This window comes from Oncorhynchus keta, chromosome 35 (genome assembly GCF_023373465.1).
Source record: "Oncorhynchus keta strain PuntledgeMale-10-30-2019 chromosome 35, Oket_V2, whole genome shotgun sequence".
Classification (NCBI taxonomy): Eukaryota; Metazoa; Chordata; class Actinopteri; order Salmoniformes; family Salmonidae; genus Oncorhynchus; species Oncorhynchus keta.
In genome coordinates, this window is record NC_068455.1 from 39,288,600 (window position 1) to 39,306,166 (window position 17,567).

A 17,567-nucleotide genomic window follows, 5' to 3' on the forward strand; every position below is an offset into this window, starting at 1 on the left:
TACACGTGTTAAGCAGATGTTATTGCGGGTGTAGCGAAATGCTTGTGTTTCTAGCTCTGACAGTGCAGTAATATCTAACAAGTACTATCTAAACATTTCACTGGCAGCACTGGACAGGCGGGAGCACCTGTAGGGAGGAGACAGAGAGACAGCCTGGTGCGGGGGGGCTGCCACCGAAGGGCTGGTGCCACCGGATAGACCGGACCGTGAAGGCGCACTGGAGGTCTCGAGCCACGAGCCTGCCCAACCCTACCTGGCTGGATACTCCCCGTCTATTCCACTCCGCCGCACTGGCCTGGCTACGGGGAGTATCCAGCCAGGTAGGGTTGGGCAGGCTCGTGGCTCGAGACCTCCAGTGCGCCTTCACGGTCCGGTCTATCCGGTGCACCAGCGTGGAGGTAGGACACTTGGACCATTTCAGTTTGTCAGTGATGTGTACGCCGAGGAACTTGAAGCTTTCCACCTTCTCCAATGCGGTCCTGTAGATGTGGAAAGGGGGGTGCTCCCTCTGCTGTTTCCTCAAGTCCACGATCATCTCCTTTGTTTTGTTGACATTGAGTGAGAGGTTATTTTCCTGGCACCACACTCCCAGAGCACTCACCTCTTTCCTGTAGGCTGTCTCATCGTTGTTGGTAATCAAGCTGACTACTGTTGTGTCGTCTGCAAACTTGATGACTGAGTTGGAGGTGTGCTTGACCACGCAGTCATGAGTGAACAGGGAGTACAGGAGTGGGCTGAGCACACACCCTTGTGGGGCCCCAGTGTTGAGGATCAGCAAAGTGGAGGTGTTGTTTTCTACCTTCACCACCTGGGGGAGGCATGTCAGGATGTCCAGGACCCAGTTGCACAGGGCGAGGTTCAGACCCAGGGCCTCGAGCTTAATGATAAGCTTGGAGGTTACTATGGTGTTGAATGCTGAGCTATAGTCATGACTGGGATTTGGTGTGCAACTCCGATGATGTTTCAAGGAAAAAGGAACTATTGACCGAAACCATTTATTCATGCAGGAAAGAACGTGTTTTTCTCTGGAGGACACAAAAAAATATGAATATGAAATTTCACCTGCGAAATGGCCACACATCTCTGATGCTTGACCTCACCTTATTTGTACCTACACACCATGACTGCATGATGGCCCCAAACCACCTATAAAAAGCTATGCCAAACTCGTTTGGACAGCACAGACAGGGAAGCGTCTGATTGGGAATCCCCAGGCAGTATTACCAAAGATTTTTTTTTTTTTTTTTTTTACAATTGATCTGTTCTCCTAGCAGCAGGATATTATGCTATCAGTACGATCACAGAATATTTTTTTATATAAGACTCCACCTGCAAAGACATGCTAAACTTTGTGAATATCTATTTTTTTGCACTCGTGCATACACAGCATTGCAACCACCTTTGAAGAAGTTAATGGATAATTTGATGAATTACATGTTGTATTATTTACGCCAGCATTTATTTTAAACATTACACAAGTAATGGTATGTTGAAAGCTATTGTGTAGGCTATATGTTTAAAGATATAGACGTTTTATAATATAATGCAAATGTATATTATCGTACTTATTCAATAGTCTGCTAAACTTAAATGGGTATCTTCTGCTGTGCAACTGGTTAAAAGCTGCAATATGTAAACTTTTTGGGCTACCTGAACAAATTCACATAGAAATAGGATTTATTGATCTGTCATTGAAAGCATGCCTAAGAAGCTGTAGATCGGTACACCAACTTCAAACAGCTGAAAATAGAATATTTTTGGTTATGGAAAATATATTTCACAGCGGTTTAGATGGTGCAATGATTCTCCACACTACACTTGCTTATTTTGTCACGTAAACTGAAATTAGGCTAATTATTCGAATTTGAGCAACCAGGCAAAGCTGGAGCGATTAAACTAAAAAGTTCTGGTGACTCCTTACTCCACCCACTCCAATCACTGCCATTCAATACAAGGTATATGGGTTACTTATTGGCTTGTAGAGAGAACTTTTCTACCCGTCACAGCTAAAGTGGGGTGGGAAATACTCAGTAGGGTCTCTACTAAGAAAATATGTTTCGTTTTGGAGGTGAACTGTGTCACGTGGCCTGCTGCTGGCTTTTCACTCTGCCCTCTCTATAGCGCCTAATGCAAAACACTGTAATAGACTGTGCTGTTCCCCGGGCGCCGAAGACGTAGATGTCAATTATGGCAGCCCTCATCAGATTCAGAGGGGTTGGGTTAAATGCAGAAGACACATTTCAGTTGAAGGCATTCAGTTGTACAACTGACTAGGTTTTCCCTTTCCCTTACAATGGATGTATATGGGCTTACCTTTCTCAGCTAAAGTGGGGTGGGAAATATTCATTAGGGTCTCTACTAACCAAATATGTGTCGTTTTGGTGGGGGACTATGTCGTACATATCCAGCAACACAGCTGTAAATGGACTGGTACCATCCATGTTGCTGAAATCAACACACACTCAACAGCAACAAAGGAACACAAAAGCCACACTTTGTTGTTGTTGATCAAAACAAAAATCTCAATGATTGTCAAGTTAAATGTAATGGATATTAACCAGTCTATTAGGACACAGTATAATCACACGTTCTGAACAGCAATGGATATCGGCTTCTTATCTATCAAGGTTAGCAGTACACTGTCAAGGCTTATTTTCTAGTTAATAATCAAGCTTTCAGAACAACAATGGAGGACATTCATTGCAGGTTATAGGCCTCTATGTGTTGCTTTTTCTATCAGGGTTAGCAGTATACTGTTGAGTTCTATTAAGCACGTTTTCAAACCCAATAATAGAGACGAGATTGGAAGACGATACATAATACGGAGACTTGCTGATTATCAAAAGGTCAAAGGCCATTTTCTGTTCAGTTTTAAATGTGTTGGTCATTTTCTCTCTGATAACTGATACACAGTGAAACATACTCTCGCATGCCGTTTTTACAAAGCGTTTTCACATGGTCCTCTAAGAAGGCTGCTTCAGAGAATAAGCACACATAAACACCACAACCACTACCGTCTGACTGTTTTCTAAAATTGATGAGAAAATTCATAGTTTAGTGTCACATCCACCACAAATCTTTCCAGATACTGCAATGCCAGGTATTTCTGAAGTGGAAGTTGTCAATCCTTTAATTCTCTTTCATATTGGCATAAGGAATCGATACGTGTAAGATTTAATGTAATGCATTTAGTTCTACTAACTACAGTATATGTTGCATAGCTATAACTGTCCCATGTGACTTTCATTTCACAGGCGCTATCACATGATCAACACGCCACCAATTGTGCACCGTTCCAGGCACATTTGGCATAACCCCTTTGCCGTCACAAAGCAGACTCTGTAATCCCTGACTCGCAAAAGACACAGGTGACATTAACACACATTTTTACCTAAGGTGTGACTTCAAAAGATAATTGTACCCGGCAATTATTCGGTCATTGAACCACTTATCCTCATTGCTTAATATTTTATAATCCTCCTTAGTAAGTGGAGATGGAAGACTTTTCGACACAGATGAGTCAGTCTTTGTGCATTTGTCTTTCTTAGGGTCCCCTGCGGGAAGGTTGAGCTAATGTAGGCTAATGTGATTAGCATGAGGTTGAAAGTAACAAAAATATATATTTTTTGTAATGTTTGCAAATGCATTAAAAATAAACAACTGAAATATACATTTACATAAGTATTCATGAACCTTTCCTCAGTACTTTGTTGAAGCACCTTAGGCAGTGATTACAGCCTTGAGTCTTCTTGGGTATGACGTTACAAGCATGGCACACCTGTATTTGGGGAGTTTCTCACATTCTTCTGTGCAGATCCTGTCGTGGAGATTTCCTCTAGTTACCAAATCATGAGAGCAAACCACACACAAGTCGGAGTTAGTTATCACAAAGTCCATTTTTAATTATATGAGCTCTATCACAACCCTGTGACTCTCAGATCAATTCAGTATCTATCAATGAATTCTCTGAGAGTTCCTTACACATTGCAGCTGAGATCCTTTAATAGCAAAAAACACACATAGTCAGACAACATAGACATAATAAATCGTTCAGCTTTGTCTCCTTTCTCAAACTCAGAACCATAAACCAATCCTCCATATCAACAGGCATATATCGAATCCATCCTATCTTGACAAGATCACAGAGACACACTGACTGGCACACAGACATTGTGGAGCCAAGAGATACACGCTTGACCTCTCCCCTCTCTCCGGCCCAAGCAACTTAGTCTTGACATAGAACAGATACTGCAACCCCGCCACAGTATTATACAAAAATAACATCCTAACGAGAAGTAACTTACAAACATATGATGAACACTAAAACATCTTACCTATGTTACCAACCAATTCTGATTATTCCCCAACAATCCTCACAAGCTCTGTCAGGTTGGATGGGGAGCGTCGCTGCACAGCTATTTTCAGGTCTCTTCAGAGGTGTTCGATGAGGTTCAAGTCCGGGCTCTGGCTGGGCCACTCAATGACATTCAGAGACTTGTCCTAAAGCCACTCTTGCGTTGTCTTGGCGGTGTGCTTAGGGTCGTTGTCCTGTTGGAAGGTGAACCTTCGCCTCAGTCTGAGGTCCTGAGCAATCTGGAGCAGGTTTTCATCAAAGAGCTCTCTGTACTTTGCTCCATTCATCTTTCCCTCGATCCTGACTAGTTTCCCAGTCCCTGCCCCTGAAAAACATAAAATCAAATCAAATTTTATTTGTCACATACACATGGTTAGCAGATGTTAATGCGAGTGTAGCGAAATGCTTGTGCTTCTAGTTCCGACAATGCAGTAATAACCAACAAGTAATCTAGCTAACAATTCCAAAACTACTACCTTATAGACACAAGTGTAAGGGGATAAAGAATATGTACATAAAGATATATGAATGAGTGATGGTACAGAGCGGCATAGGCAAGATACAGTAGATGGTATTGAGTGCAGTATATACATATGAGATGAGTATGTAAACAAAGTGGCATAGTTAAAGTGGCTAGTGATACATGTATTACATAAAGATGCAGTAGATAATATAGAGTACAGTATATACGTATACATATGAGATGAATAATGTAGGGTAAGTAAACATTATATTAGGTAGCATTCAATTCCCATTATTAAAGTGGCTGGAGTTGAGTCAGTGTGTTGGCAGCAGCCACTCAATGTTAGTGGTGGCTGTTTAACAGTCTGTTGGCCTTGAGATAGAAGCTGTTTTTCAGTCTCTCGGTCCCAGCTTTGATGCACCTGTACTGACCTCGCCTTCTGGATTATAGCGGGGTGAACAGGCAGTTGCTCGGGTGGTTGTTGTCATTGATGATCTTTATGGCCTTTCTGTGACATCGGGTGGTGTAGGTGTCCTGGAGGGCAGGTAGTTTCCCCCGGTGATGCGTTGTGCAGACCTCACTACCCTCTGGAGAGCCTTACGGTTGTGGGCGGAGCCTTCTTCATGATGCTGTCTGTGTGGGTGGACCAATTCAGTTTGTATGTGATGTGTACGCCGAGGAACTTAAAACTTACTACCCTCTCCACTACTGTTCCATCGATGTGGATAGAGGGGTGTTCCCTCTGCTGTTTCCTGAAGTCCACAATCATCTCCTTAGTTTTGTTGACGTTGAGTGTGAGGTTATTTTCCTGACACCACACTCCGAGGGCTCTCACCTCCTCCCTGTAGGCCGTCTCGTCGTTGTTGGTAATCAAGCCTACCACTGTTGTGTCGTCTGCAAACTTGATGATTGAGTTGGAGGCGTGCGTGGCCACGCAGTCGTGGGTGAACAGGGAGTACAGGAGAGGGCTCAGAACGCACCCTTGTGGGGCCCCAGTGTTGAGGATCAGCGGGGTGGAGATGTTGTTGCCTACCCTCACCACCTGGGGGCGGCCCGTCAGGAAGTCCAGTACCCAGTTGCACAGGGTCAGTGATGCTGCCACCACCATGCTTCACCGTAGGGATGGTTCCAGGTTTCCTCCAAACGTGGTGCTTGGCATTCAGGCCAAAGAGTTCAATCTTTGTTTCATTAGACTAGAGAATCTTGTTTCTCATGGTCTGAAAGTCCTTTAGATGCCTTTTGGCAAACTCCAAGCGGGCTGTCCTGTGCCTTTTACAGAGAACTGGCTTCTGTCTGGCTACTCTACCATAAAGGCCTGATTAGTGGAGTGCTGCAGAGATGGTGGTCCTTCTGGAATGTTCTCCCATTTCCACAGAGGAACTCAGGAGCTCTGTCAGCGTTACCATCGGATTCTTGGTCACCTCCCTGACCAAGGCCCTTCTCCCCCAATTGCTCATGTCCAATCAATTTAATTTATCACAGAGTTACTCCAATCAAGTTGTAGAAACATGTCAAGAGTGATAGGATGCACCTGATCTCAATTTCAAGTATCACGGCAAAGCGTCTGAATACTTATGTACTTTGTTTCTCTTGTAAGGTCAAAAGTCACCACTGTAATGCGAAACCCTGTATCCCCATCTCGCTTTATCAATCTTCCAACAGTTGGAGGTTGAACTACAGATTGAGCTCAATAATCTGTCATTCTGAGTTAAATGCCAAAAAAGGACTACTGGGCACAGATTACAGTGCATTCGGAAAGTATTCAGACCCCTTGACTTTTCCCATAACTTTTCCCATAATGACAAAGCGAAAAAAAATAAATAAACAGGTTTTCAGACATTTCAAATAAAAATCAGAAATACCTTATTTACATAATATATGGAGTGCTGGTCCAATGAGTACTGCTGCATATTTACTGCATTTTCATGGTTAAGAGCGCTTTTTATGTTTGGAAGTGGAATGCTTAAACATTTAAGTTTCTAATAAGACAAAGGCCAAGTAATAACCACATGTTTTTTTCTCACAAATGACAATTTGGAGAGATGGGCTACGATCCACGAATCAGTCCAAACCCCAAGTCCAAGAGGCGATCCTTTGGATTGATTGCGACCAAGGTGGGTTTAAGAAAATAGTTGGAATACAATACTGTAAGTATCCCACGTACAGTCTATTACAGTGTATTGCATTATGCGGTACAGAGTGAAGGTGCCGCAGCAGGTCATGCGACACAGTCCCCCTCCAAAACTAACCATATTTGGTAGAGACCCTACTGAGTATTTCCCACCCCGCTTTAACGTTAGCTGAGACAGGTTGAAAAGTTCTCTCTCTCCAGCCCAATATTCTCAACATACCAGTGTCAACCAGTATTTTAATAATAATTCAACCATATTTTCAAAATTCATTATCATAAACTACTTATTGCATGTTCTTGTTGGTACAATAAAAGTGACCATTGATTCAAATTCTGTATCAGTTGAATGCTTTATCCACATTGCAAGGTTTTGAAATGCGGGCGTTTATTTTGAAGGTTTCCTCATTACCGTACGACAGTTACGTCATTTTGTTTGGATCGGTCTCAGGAAGAGAAATCTGCAACATCAGTCGGTCAATGTTCGGTTCAGCACCCTGCGTACTGGATACAAGACACGAAATTAATTACATCGTAAGTACCACCAGTTATTGCTGTGTACTAGAAGGCGACAATTTGCATCACAGCGCGCCGCAAAAGCCAGATGTAAAAAGCGCTAACGTTAGCTTGACAGCCAGCCAGATGTGTAAATTAGCTAGGTGACAGCTAGATCAACATGATCCAACCGTGTGTTAAACATTCATAGTACGCATGTATTCGGGTATCATTTAAAGAAATAAAATCATAATACATATCGATTTTGACAAAACACAGGACCTTGCTAGCCAGTAGGCACAGTAGCGTTAGCTTCAAGCAGCAAAACAGACAGCGGTAGGTAGGTAACGTTAGGCTAGCTGTTAACTTGCTAGCCAGTTAATCAAACCCATTGACACGCCAGTGAAGAAAACGAATCACTGACACCACACGAGCGAAAAGCAGCTCCAGCGTATATCGCATCGGCGTAACATTAGCTCGCATTTGCAGGAACAGTATTGTAACCTTAGCGGCAACGGCAATTTTCCCAATATGTGTTTATTATTATCTTATCTGACTGATTGGTAGCTAAGTGTCGTGCCCAGAGGTTCTGACTACAAAAAAAACATCTGATTTAATGACCGTATGATGTTTGTCACCATCCTCATCTGGTAGCTAGGTACATACGTCACGTTAGCAAAGTGATTGAAAGTGTCAGAGGGAAGACCCTGACCCCTGGGTGAGAACAGTGTAGTAGTTTCATTCGATGAGAGGAACACATATGTCACTATCTAATATCCTCCAGGTAGGCCCTCAGATACACATGGAGCAGCTGTAGAGATGACATGGAGGGGCTCTTATTAGATTCAGATGAGTCACCTGAACAGCCCTCTATTTCTCTGCTGCATAGTGTGTGTGTTGCTGTGTGCAGTTAGGCTAGTTTTTCTGGAACGTACTCCCTGTGTGTGAATTTGCCTAATTGTGAGTGCTAGACTGTGCATGTTGTTACTTGTGTGTTTTTGTCAGTTGAGTTGGCTCTGGATTGATAAATGTGTTTGTGTATGTAGCTGTTTTTTAACCCATTCTTCTCTCACGTGAGACGGACGAAGCTACTGCCTGGTAGACCCGTGTGTGTATCCCCCCCCTGTCTATGTACTATGTACATTATTTATGGACACCCTGGAAGAGAACAAAGACAAAGACAAAGAGAGATGTGATTATGGAGACGGGGAGGGGAAAGGAAGACGGAGAGAGTGAAAAGGGAGAGGGCAAGCTCTGGATAGAAGGGGGGCAAGAGTAACAGAGCGCGATTGCAAGTAGGGGTTGACAATAACAGTTGCCAAGTTCAGCTGGCATCAACATGCCCCCCCCACACATATAGAGGGAGGCGTTGCATAAACCACCACACCTGCCTTGCTGCTCTGTTAAATTCTCCATGTTCCATGTACTGTAATTCTCAGGGGAAACGTCCATTCTATGAAGTCTATTTCTATGGGCCTAACCCTACTGTGCTCTGAAGGGGGACCATAGGGATAAGTGCTCTCTTTTTGACCTAATAGTCACTAAGAGCTAACAGGAGCAATTAGCCTTCTGCTGGAGAGAACCAGGACAACACTACTCCACGGAGGCACTTTTAGGCCTAAATAGGGGAGTGTGTGTGTTGTGTGTGTAAATATTCATGGTTTGACACTTGTAGGAATGACGTTAGACTTGTTTTCTATGGCCTTACGCTCTCTCTCTCTTTCTCTCTCTCTCTCTCTCTCTCTCTTTCTCTCTTTCTCTCTTTCTCTCTTTCTCTCTCTTTCTCTCTTTCTCTCTTTCTCTCTCTTTCTCTCTTTCTCTCTTTCTCTCTCTCTCGTCAGTAGGAGGGCTGTGTCTGGTAAGCGTGGCAGGGGGAGTTGCTGACCTTCATGCTGAGAGGTCACGGAGGAGAAGACCCATGGATGATGGTAAGGAGGAGAGAGAGGAAGGGAAGAGGTAGGGGAGACCATTGGATGAGGGTGACTGGGAAGTAATAGAAGAGGGATCCCCGTCTCATTCAGAATTGAATAAAAAAAAACTCCTGCTGACATTCCAGTACATCCATGGCCCCTCCATACCTCAAATATCTTCTCGTATCCCATAGCCCCGCCCGTAACCTCAGATTGAGCAATAGCCTGCTCTTCCACACCCCCAGGACTAAGCTCCGCTCCTTGGAAGATCTGGCTTTCTGCTCGACCCCCCCCCCCCCACCTAACACCCCCCCCACCCCCAATGCAATCCCAGACCACCTGAAGGCACCACATACTCTGGGCTCCTTTAAAACGGGCCTTAAACCCCTTCTCTTTAGGAAGGCCTTCTGTTAGTAATAGCTGTGTTATAGCCTTGTTGTCCTTGTTCCTTGTAGCGTCAGTTGTGTTCTTTGTGTCAGTTGTGTTCTTTGTGTCAGTTGTGTTCTTTGTGTCAGTTGTGTTCTTTGTGTCAGTTGCCCGGTCTTGTTGTGCCCTTATTCTGTCTACGACTTATTTTTTATTCACTCACTGCAGCAAATTGAGATTGGCTTTCAATGAAAAGCGTGTTACAAATTCAATGTATTATTATTCATTATTATTATTAGTGGAGGCAGGGGGGGAGAGAGGTGAAATATGTGCTACGTCCCGATTCTCAAACCTTTTTCCTGCCGGTCATTGATTTAAAAGCTTGGGATTAGTGTTGACCGGACGGAGTTTCTACCATTGTAAAAACCCATGCATGAAAGTGTGCAAATGCACATTCTGGAAGGAGGGTGAAGAATTGGGACTCAGCCATGGTGAATGTATATCTGAATGGTAAGATGGAGCTAAACCCGTATTGCTTATACCTTAATTCTCTCAGGTTGTCATGAGCGCCTACGGAGCAGATTAGAATCTCCTGCCGTGTGTAATGACAACAACAGAAGCTCTTGTCTAATCTCTCTTTATCTGCTCCCAGGTCAGTGTGAGAGGGAGGGGCCAGTGTTGTCTGAGGGTGGGGTTGACCTCCACCGCAACCAATCAGACCCCTCGGAACCAAATCAGAACCACAACCAGAACCGGACTCAGACTCAACTAGAGGATGGTCAGAGGGTTGGACGACGAGACTTCATCCAACAGAACTCTTTAAACAACAATGTGGAGGAAGAGGAGGAGGAAGGTAGAACGGTGAAGGGAGAGGAAGACGGGGACGAGGATGATGTGATTGTGGAAGAAGAGGAGGAGGACAGCAGCGTGACTCACGGCCAATCACCCGACACTCCTATGACTGACTGTTCCTTCTCAGACACAGGTAAGGTGACACACACACACACACACACACACACACACACACACACACACACACACACACACACACACACACACACACACACACACACACACACACACACACACACACACACACACACACACACACACACACACTGAGACAGCTTGGTTTATAGATATACAAATATATTTTGGGGTTTCTAGAAATATTTCACCTTTACTTATTTTCTGTTTTATTTGGTTGGTTACCATTGATCAGGAGGAGGCAGAGCACCAGTCAATTCTATTCATGAAACTGTGTGTGCTTGTGGCCATGGTTGAAGGTCTGGGTTAGTCAATTGGCTGGACTTGTGCGGGCTAACCCTGTTAACCGGTCAGCGGTTCAGATTTGTAGCATACAGACCGGGTCTCACCCAATTAATCACACCCGGTGATGTCCGACCAACCACATCAGCTACAGTCGGAGAGGGGGAGAGGTAAAGGAGAAAGGGTACAGCAAGGAGGGGGACAGAAGGAAAAGAAGAGGTGGAGAGATAGAAGAGGTTAGTAGAAAGTCGGGGAGAAGAAAGGAGAGGAGGAGGGAAGACCGCGGGAAAAGAAAGTGGTTGAGATGAGTTTGAGGATCTGAAGCTTAGTTATTTTTTACGGTCTATCTCATTGTCTTTTGTGTATGGTGTGTGAACTGTCCCAATACACACACTCTCTGAGCAAGACCCTGTTTGTGTATGGTGTGTGAACTGTCCCAATACACACACTCTCTGAGCAAGACCCTGTTTGTGTATGGTGTGTGAACTGTCCCAATACACACACTCTCTGAGCAAGTCCTCGTTTGTGTATGGTGTGTGAACTGTCCCAATACACACACTCTCTGAGCAAGACCACGTTTGTGTATGGTGTGTGAACTGTCCCAATACACACACTCTCTGAGCAAGACCCTGTTTGTGTATGGTGTATGAACTGTCCCAATACACACACTCTCTGAGCAAGACCTCGTTTGTGTATGGTGTGTGAACTGTCCCAATACACACACTCTCTGAGCAAGTCCTCGTTTGTGTATGGTGTGTGAACTGTCCCAATACACACACTCTCTGAGCAAGACCGTGTTTGTGTATGGTGTGTGAACTGTCCCAATACACACACTCTCTGAGCAAGACCTCGTTTGTGTATGGTGTGCAAACTGTCCCAATACACACACTCTCTGGGCAAGACCTCGTTTGTGTATGGTGTCTGAACTGTCCCAATACACACACTCTCTGAGCAAGACCTCGTTTGTGTATGGTGTGTGAACTGTCCCAATACACACACTCTCTGGACAAGACCTCGTTTGTGTATGGTGTCTGAACTGTCCCAATACACACACTCTCTGGGCAAGACCTCGTTTGTGTATGGTGTGTGAACTGTCCCAATACACACACTCTCTGAGCAAGACCTTGTTTGTGTATGGTGTGTGAACTGTCCCAATACACACACTCTCTGAGCAAGACCTTGTTTGTGTATGGTGTGTGAACTGTCCCAATACACACACTCTCTGAGCAAGACCTTGTTTGTGTATGGTGTGTGAACTGTCCCAATACACACACTCTCTGAGCAAGACCTTGTTTGTGTATGGTGTGTGAACTGTCCCAATACACACACTCTCTGAGCAAGACCTTGTTTGTGTGTGTGTGTGTGTGTGTGTGTGTGTGTGTGTGTGTCGGTTCAAGTGCTCAATGATGCGTTATACTATGTATTGTATGTTCCCAGCTACCAAATGCATTTCCCACCATGGGATCATAAAGGATTTATTGACTTGTCAGGACGTGGAATTGCTCAAATGGGCCGTATGGCTTCCACAGCTCAGAAACACAATGGGAAAGTACTTAGCGAGAGTGTGTGTAGTCGTTAATGCCAAGCTGAAGTAGGTAGAGGATTTGCTCAATCTCGCTTTTCACTGCTACTCTATCTGGTTTCAGACTTTTATAACAGTTTAACGTTGATGTTTGATGTGCAGTGCTCTCTCTTTTCTCTCTCTCACTCTGTAGGCAGTCCGGTAGCGCTCCGGCCCTCTGTGTCTCCAGAGACTACAGATCCCATCAGCTCCCAAGCAACAAGTCCAGACGAACCCTGCTACAGTGTCCCTGCGGGCGAGACACACACCTCCACCACAGGACCCACTATCTCCAGTTCAGAACCTACCACCTCAGACCCCACCTGCACCACAGGACCTACCACCTCCACCACTGGCCCCACCTGCACCACAGAACCTACCACCTCCACCACAAGCCCCACCTGCACCACAGAACCTACCACCTCCACCACAAGCCCCACCTGCACCACCGGGCCTACCACCTCCACCACAGGCCCCACCTGCACCACAGGACCCACAATTTCCACCACAGGCTCCACCACCTCCACCACAGGCCGCACCTGCACCACAGGACCCACCATTTCCACCCCAGGCCCCATCATTTCCACAGGACCTACCACCTGCACCACAGGACCTACCACCTGCACCACAGGCCCCACCTGCACCACAGGACCCACCATTTCTACCACAGGACCTACCACCTCCACTGCAGAGCCTATCCCTAGCCCTGCCCTCCTGGCCACCTTAAAGGAGTTAGGGGAACGGGGAGATCACTCCCACCTGCCTCAGTACCTCCATCAGGTGTGTGCCCCTCCCTCTCCATTCTATATATGGTATTTCTACCTGCCTGCGCTGTTCTCAAGGGAGCGTTCCTCTGACAGCCAGGCGTGGTTCCCTCTACGTGTGGTGAGCTGTGATTCTGTTTACCAGACTGACTACACACACACACACACACACACACACACACACACACACACACACACACACACACACACACACACACACACACACACACACACACACACACACACACACACACACACACACACACAGCCATCCATTACAGGGCTGTCAGGTGTGACTGGGTGTGGTAGCATCCCTGTCATTGTGATACACAGCTTCACCACAGAACTCTGCATGAAGTGAAGTGCAAAGTGTCTATTCCCATCTCCACCAGTAGGGGGCACTGTTGTCATTTCTGATCATCACCTCAGCCTCTCTGTCTACTCCCTACCTTCTTCAAACACATCCTGGGGCGTGTTCAGGAAGGTGAAACGTTACACAAAGTTCAGATAGAAATGTATTGTTCAGAACAGACAGGTCCCAATCCCAAATGGACTCCTGGACCCTATGCACAGATCTGAGAGGCTTTGCTGGGCAATCAATATGGTAATAGCTCCAACTTTCCCTCTGATAGGCTAGGTGAAAGTTTCACCATCCTGCAGACTTTCAAAGTGATGCGCACCTCCCCAAAGGGCGGCAGAGAGTTTCAGAGGACGCGTAAAAGGAAAGCCAAATCAAACTGTATTAGGGTTCTCTAAAAATGTGTAAATATTACAGTGTATTCTGGAAAAAAATTCAGACCCCTTGACTTTTTTCACATTTTGTTACATTACAGCCTTATTCTAAAATGTATTAAATTGTTTCACTCGTAACTCTACACACAACACCGCATAAAGACAAAGCAAAAGCAGGCTTAGAAATTTGTGCAAATACTGCTAAATGACTTAAATGTAAATGTAACGGAAATATCAAATTTCCATAAGTATTACTCAGTACTTTGTTGAAGCACCTTTGGCAGGGATTACAGCCTCGAGTCGTCTTAGGTATGACGCTACAAGCTTGGCACACCTGTATTTGGGGTGTTTCTCCCGTTCTTCTTTGCGGATCTCCCCCCAGCTCTGTCAGGTTGGATGGGGAGGGTACACTCTTAAAATGGCACTTGTGGTGTTTAAAAAAAAAATGCAATTCCAACCTGATTTTCTAGCATGGCTTAGGATGCGCAACTGGGCAACATAGTTTTTAAAGGGGCAACGGCGTCTTAAAAGGGCAATGACATACTTTGTATAAGAAACAAAAATGGATACCTGGATATTCTGAAAGCACTTTTATGGATTACATGCTTCTACTAAGTCAGTTGCTTGTTTAAGTCGTACAGAGCATGATTTAAGCCCAAATGTAGGAGTGGGAGACTAATGCCTACAATCAGGATGCAGTGTCCAAAACTGAAAAAGTTGTTTTAAACAGTTTCATTGCAACTATTTGTTTTACAACAGAATGGAATGAATGTCTCTTAAAAAACAATAATTTACTTCAGTGAGAGGTGGGGGCTTGGTTACCTTGATGTTCTCTGAAGGGAGACTCACTGTTTTAGACTTTGGAAAGTCTTGGCTTATACCAATCAAATCTTGTCAGACCTCCACAAGCACATGGGGTCTAGGGCGGGGATCATCAACTAGATTCAGCTCCGGCTGATTTTCTTTCTTGAGTGGATGGTCAGGGGGCTGGAACATAATTACAAATCATTTGTAGACCGGAAATTGGCCGCAAGAAGCCCAAACGGATATAATATTTGACTAAAACCTAATCATTTCAAACCTTGCTTATGTTTGTTTACAACAGGGGTTCCCAAACCGTTGTGGCCCGCAACCCCATTTTATGGAACACTTTTGCAACCCCACTATGTGAAGAAAGAGATGTAATAATAAATAATTAAATATTGGGCTATTACAAATCAGTCTGACGGTCCTTTGGACAGTATTTCAATCTGAAGGAAGTATGGTTTTACGTGACTGAAATGCATCAGAAAGGTATTGGGAAGTTCAGAAGCTCATCAGGCAATAATTTTGTATCCTCTTTTGTGTAGAAGAGAACATCGTCACTAACCATGTTCCCATCCAACCATTTAATGCGGATGAATTACCTGACACACAAAGTCAACGACCGGGCTGATGGAGACATGAAATGCCCGAACAAATTTTATAAATGCCGACAGACAATTCGACCGTTCGACATTGGCGGGATCCATTTTGTGTTGGTAAAATTAATTATGCGATAAATGGCGATAGAAACTCCTTAATGTGCAAATATTGATATTATAACCATCAATCATATTGAAGTAAACTTGGAGTCACGCGATGATATATTGTGTGGTCTACTGATGAAATAAGTTATGATGAACTTCACAGGGTGGTTAATGTGCAAGGTGATGAGCTTGATGCTACTTTCCAATAAATATTTAGTGTCTTATTCTGGTGACGTGAAGATTGATGCTTGGCTGCCGTTTGACAAATATAATGTAGGTAGCCTACCCACACCGTATCTGTCAGCGGTTGGCTAGAGCGCATATTCCAAGACCAGAGTGGGCCGATTTGCTACATAACGCAACAGGTTTTGTGACAAAACAATCAGAAGAGTTGAAAATGCGACGGAAATCCATTTAACTTGTATTTTTTCATTAGGTGCATGGGAATTTAACAGTAAAGGTCATTTTTGTGTGCACTACGTCATCATGCATAGCCTTTTATCCGTAAAAAGTCAGTTTGATGGAAACATCTTTGGTGGGAAAATTCGCATATTATTTTATGCAGATTTGAGAATATTTGCACGAAAATCATTTGCAAATTGGATGGAAACCTAGCTACTGATCTCGTCCCCCCCAATCTAATTTAGTGCCTGGTCTTGTGTGTAGAAGACACATAAGTGTTCCTGAGAGTAGTAGCTTTCATTGACGAGGTCATAATATTTTGTAGCTGAAACAGTTCAAGAGTCACATGTGTAGGAGGAAAACCCGAAACCACTCTGTTTATTACAACCTCATCTAGCAGCTACCAGGGGTTACTGACATAAACCCGCTTCTATCAACCAAGTGCCCTTTTATTCATTTCATTTGGCTTTCTCTCGCGACCCCGTTTTCAGGGTCGCGACACGCTGGTATACGATCACATCTCTCTCTCTATTATACGTTGGAATACTTTGGAACAGATTTCCAAAATTCAAATCACTTGGAGCTGATTTGCTGTTGTTTTTACAGCCTTTTATGTCCCCAAAACACAAACTTGGGGGGCCGAATAAAATCACCCGCAGGACAAACTCGGACCGCGGGACACCAGTTGGGGAACCCTTGTCTAGGAGGTCATGTGGGATTGGGCCATGGTTATCTGTTGGGTAGAACAGGGAATCGTGTCAGCTCTATTCATTTTCTTTCTGAAACGCTCTGAATGTTTCACCTCACTGAACAAACCTCTAGAGTAACCAACTTGCATCTGTTCACCTCCCTAATCTGATTGGTCGCTAGCCAGATAGCGCTTAGCAACCCCGGGCGTTCTGACCAACCTGAGCCAGCCCTTGTAAGGATAGAATGAGAGTTTGTTATGTCTCCCCTGGTTGAGTTTTAAGGGGGAGCTCTCTAGGAAGAGATTACATTTGATACGGTTAAACTTCCTATAAAAACATTTAGCACATGAGTAAGTGTACTTTTCTCTTGTCTTAGGGGGCAACATGAAGAAGTCTCTGCACACTTCCAGTCAGATGCTCATTTATTTCATTGTAACGCTATGCTTTCGGTCAGTCGACCTCCGTCAGAGCATCTGTTTTTTAGGGGTAAAAAGAGCACATTTGCACTGCTGTAATGTGGTGAAACGATTTAAACAGTTGAACTGTTTAGAGAAAGCCTTATAAATACCCCAGTGCCTCAGGACAGCAAGGCAGCACAATGGTTCAAGCCTATTTCCTTTCTCTCTCACTGCCTCCCTCATTCGCTCTCTATTTCTCCTTCTCTCTCTCCCTCCCTGTCGCTCTCTCTCTCTTAAACACCCACCACAAGCAAGCGAAGTGAGCAATTCATATTTATGTAAATGTAGGGGAGCTTGCAACAATAGAGAGCGAGAGGGATAGAGTCTGTGCGAGAGAGGCCAGTGGGTTATTACCGCGCTCCTGCTCTTACAAACGCTCCTATTCTCTCTCTCTCTTTCTGTCTCCCCTTCTCTCTGTCTCTCTCTCTCTGACGAACTTTCACACACGGGGCTGTTCTCTCTCTCTGT

The 17,567-nt window shown here is 44.6% G+C and overlaps 1 protein-coding gene across 5 annotated transcripts in view; it reads left to right on the top strand.

Annotated features, from left to right (window-relative positions):
* Positions 1-7,348: 7,348 nt before the first annotated feature.
* LOC118371403 (consortin-like) overlaps positions 7,349-17,567 on the top strand; it is a 30,057-nt gene continuing 19,838 nt past the window's right edge. For 3 of the 5 annotated variants that reach the window (XM_052496985.1, XM_052496986.1, XM_052496987.1), the window contains exons 1-4: positions 7,349-7,479; positions 9,282-9,368; positions 10,369-10,701; positions 12,701-13,326. In XM_052496985.1, coding sequence (XP_052352945.1) covers positions 9,359-9,368; positions 10,369-10,701; positions 12,701-13,326 — 969 coding nt within the window. In that variant the 5' untranslated portion in view covers positions 7,349-7,479; positions 9,282-9,358. The remainder of the gene's footprint in view (positions 7,480-9,281; positions 9,369-10,368; positions 10,702-12,700; positions 13,327-17,567) is intronic. The other 2 variants (XM_052496983.1, XM_052496984.1) reach the window with 2 other exon arrangements.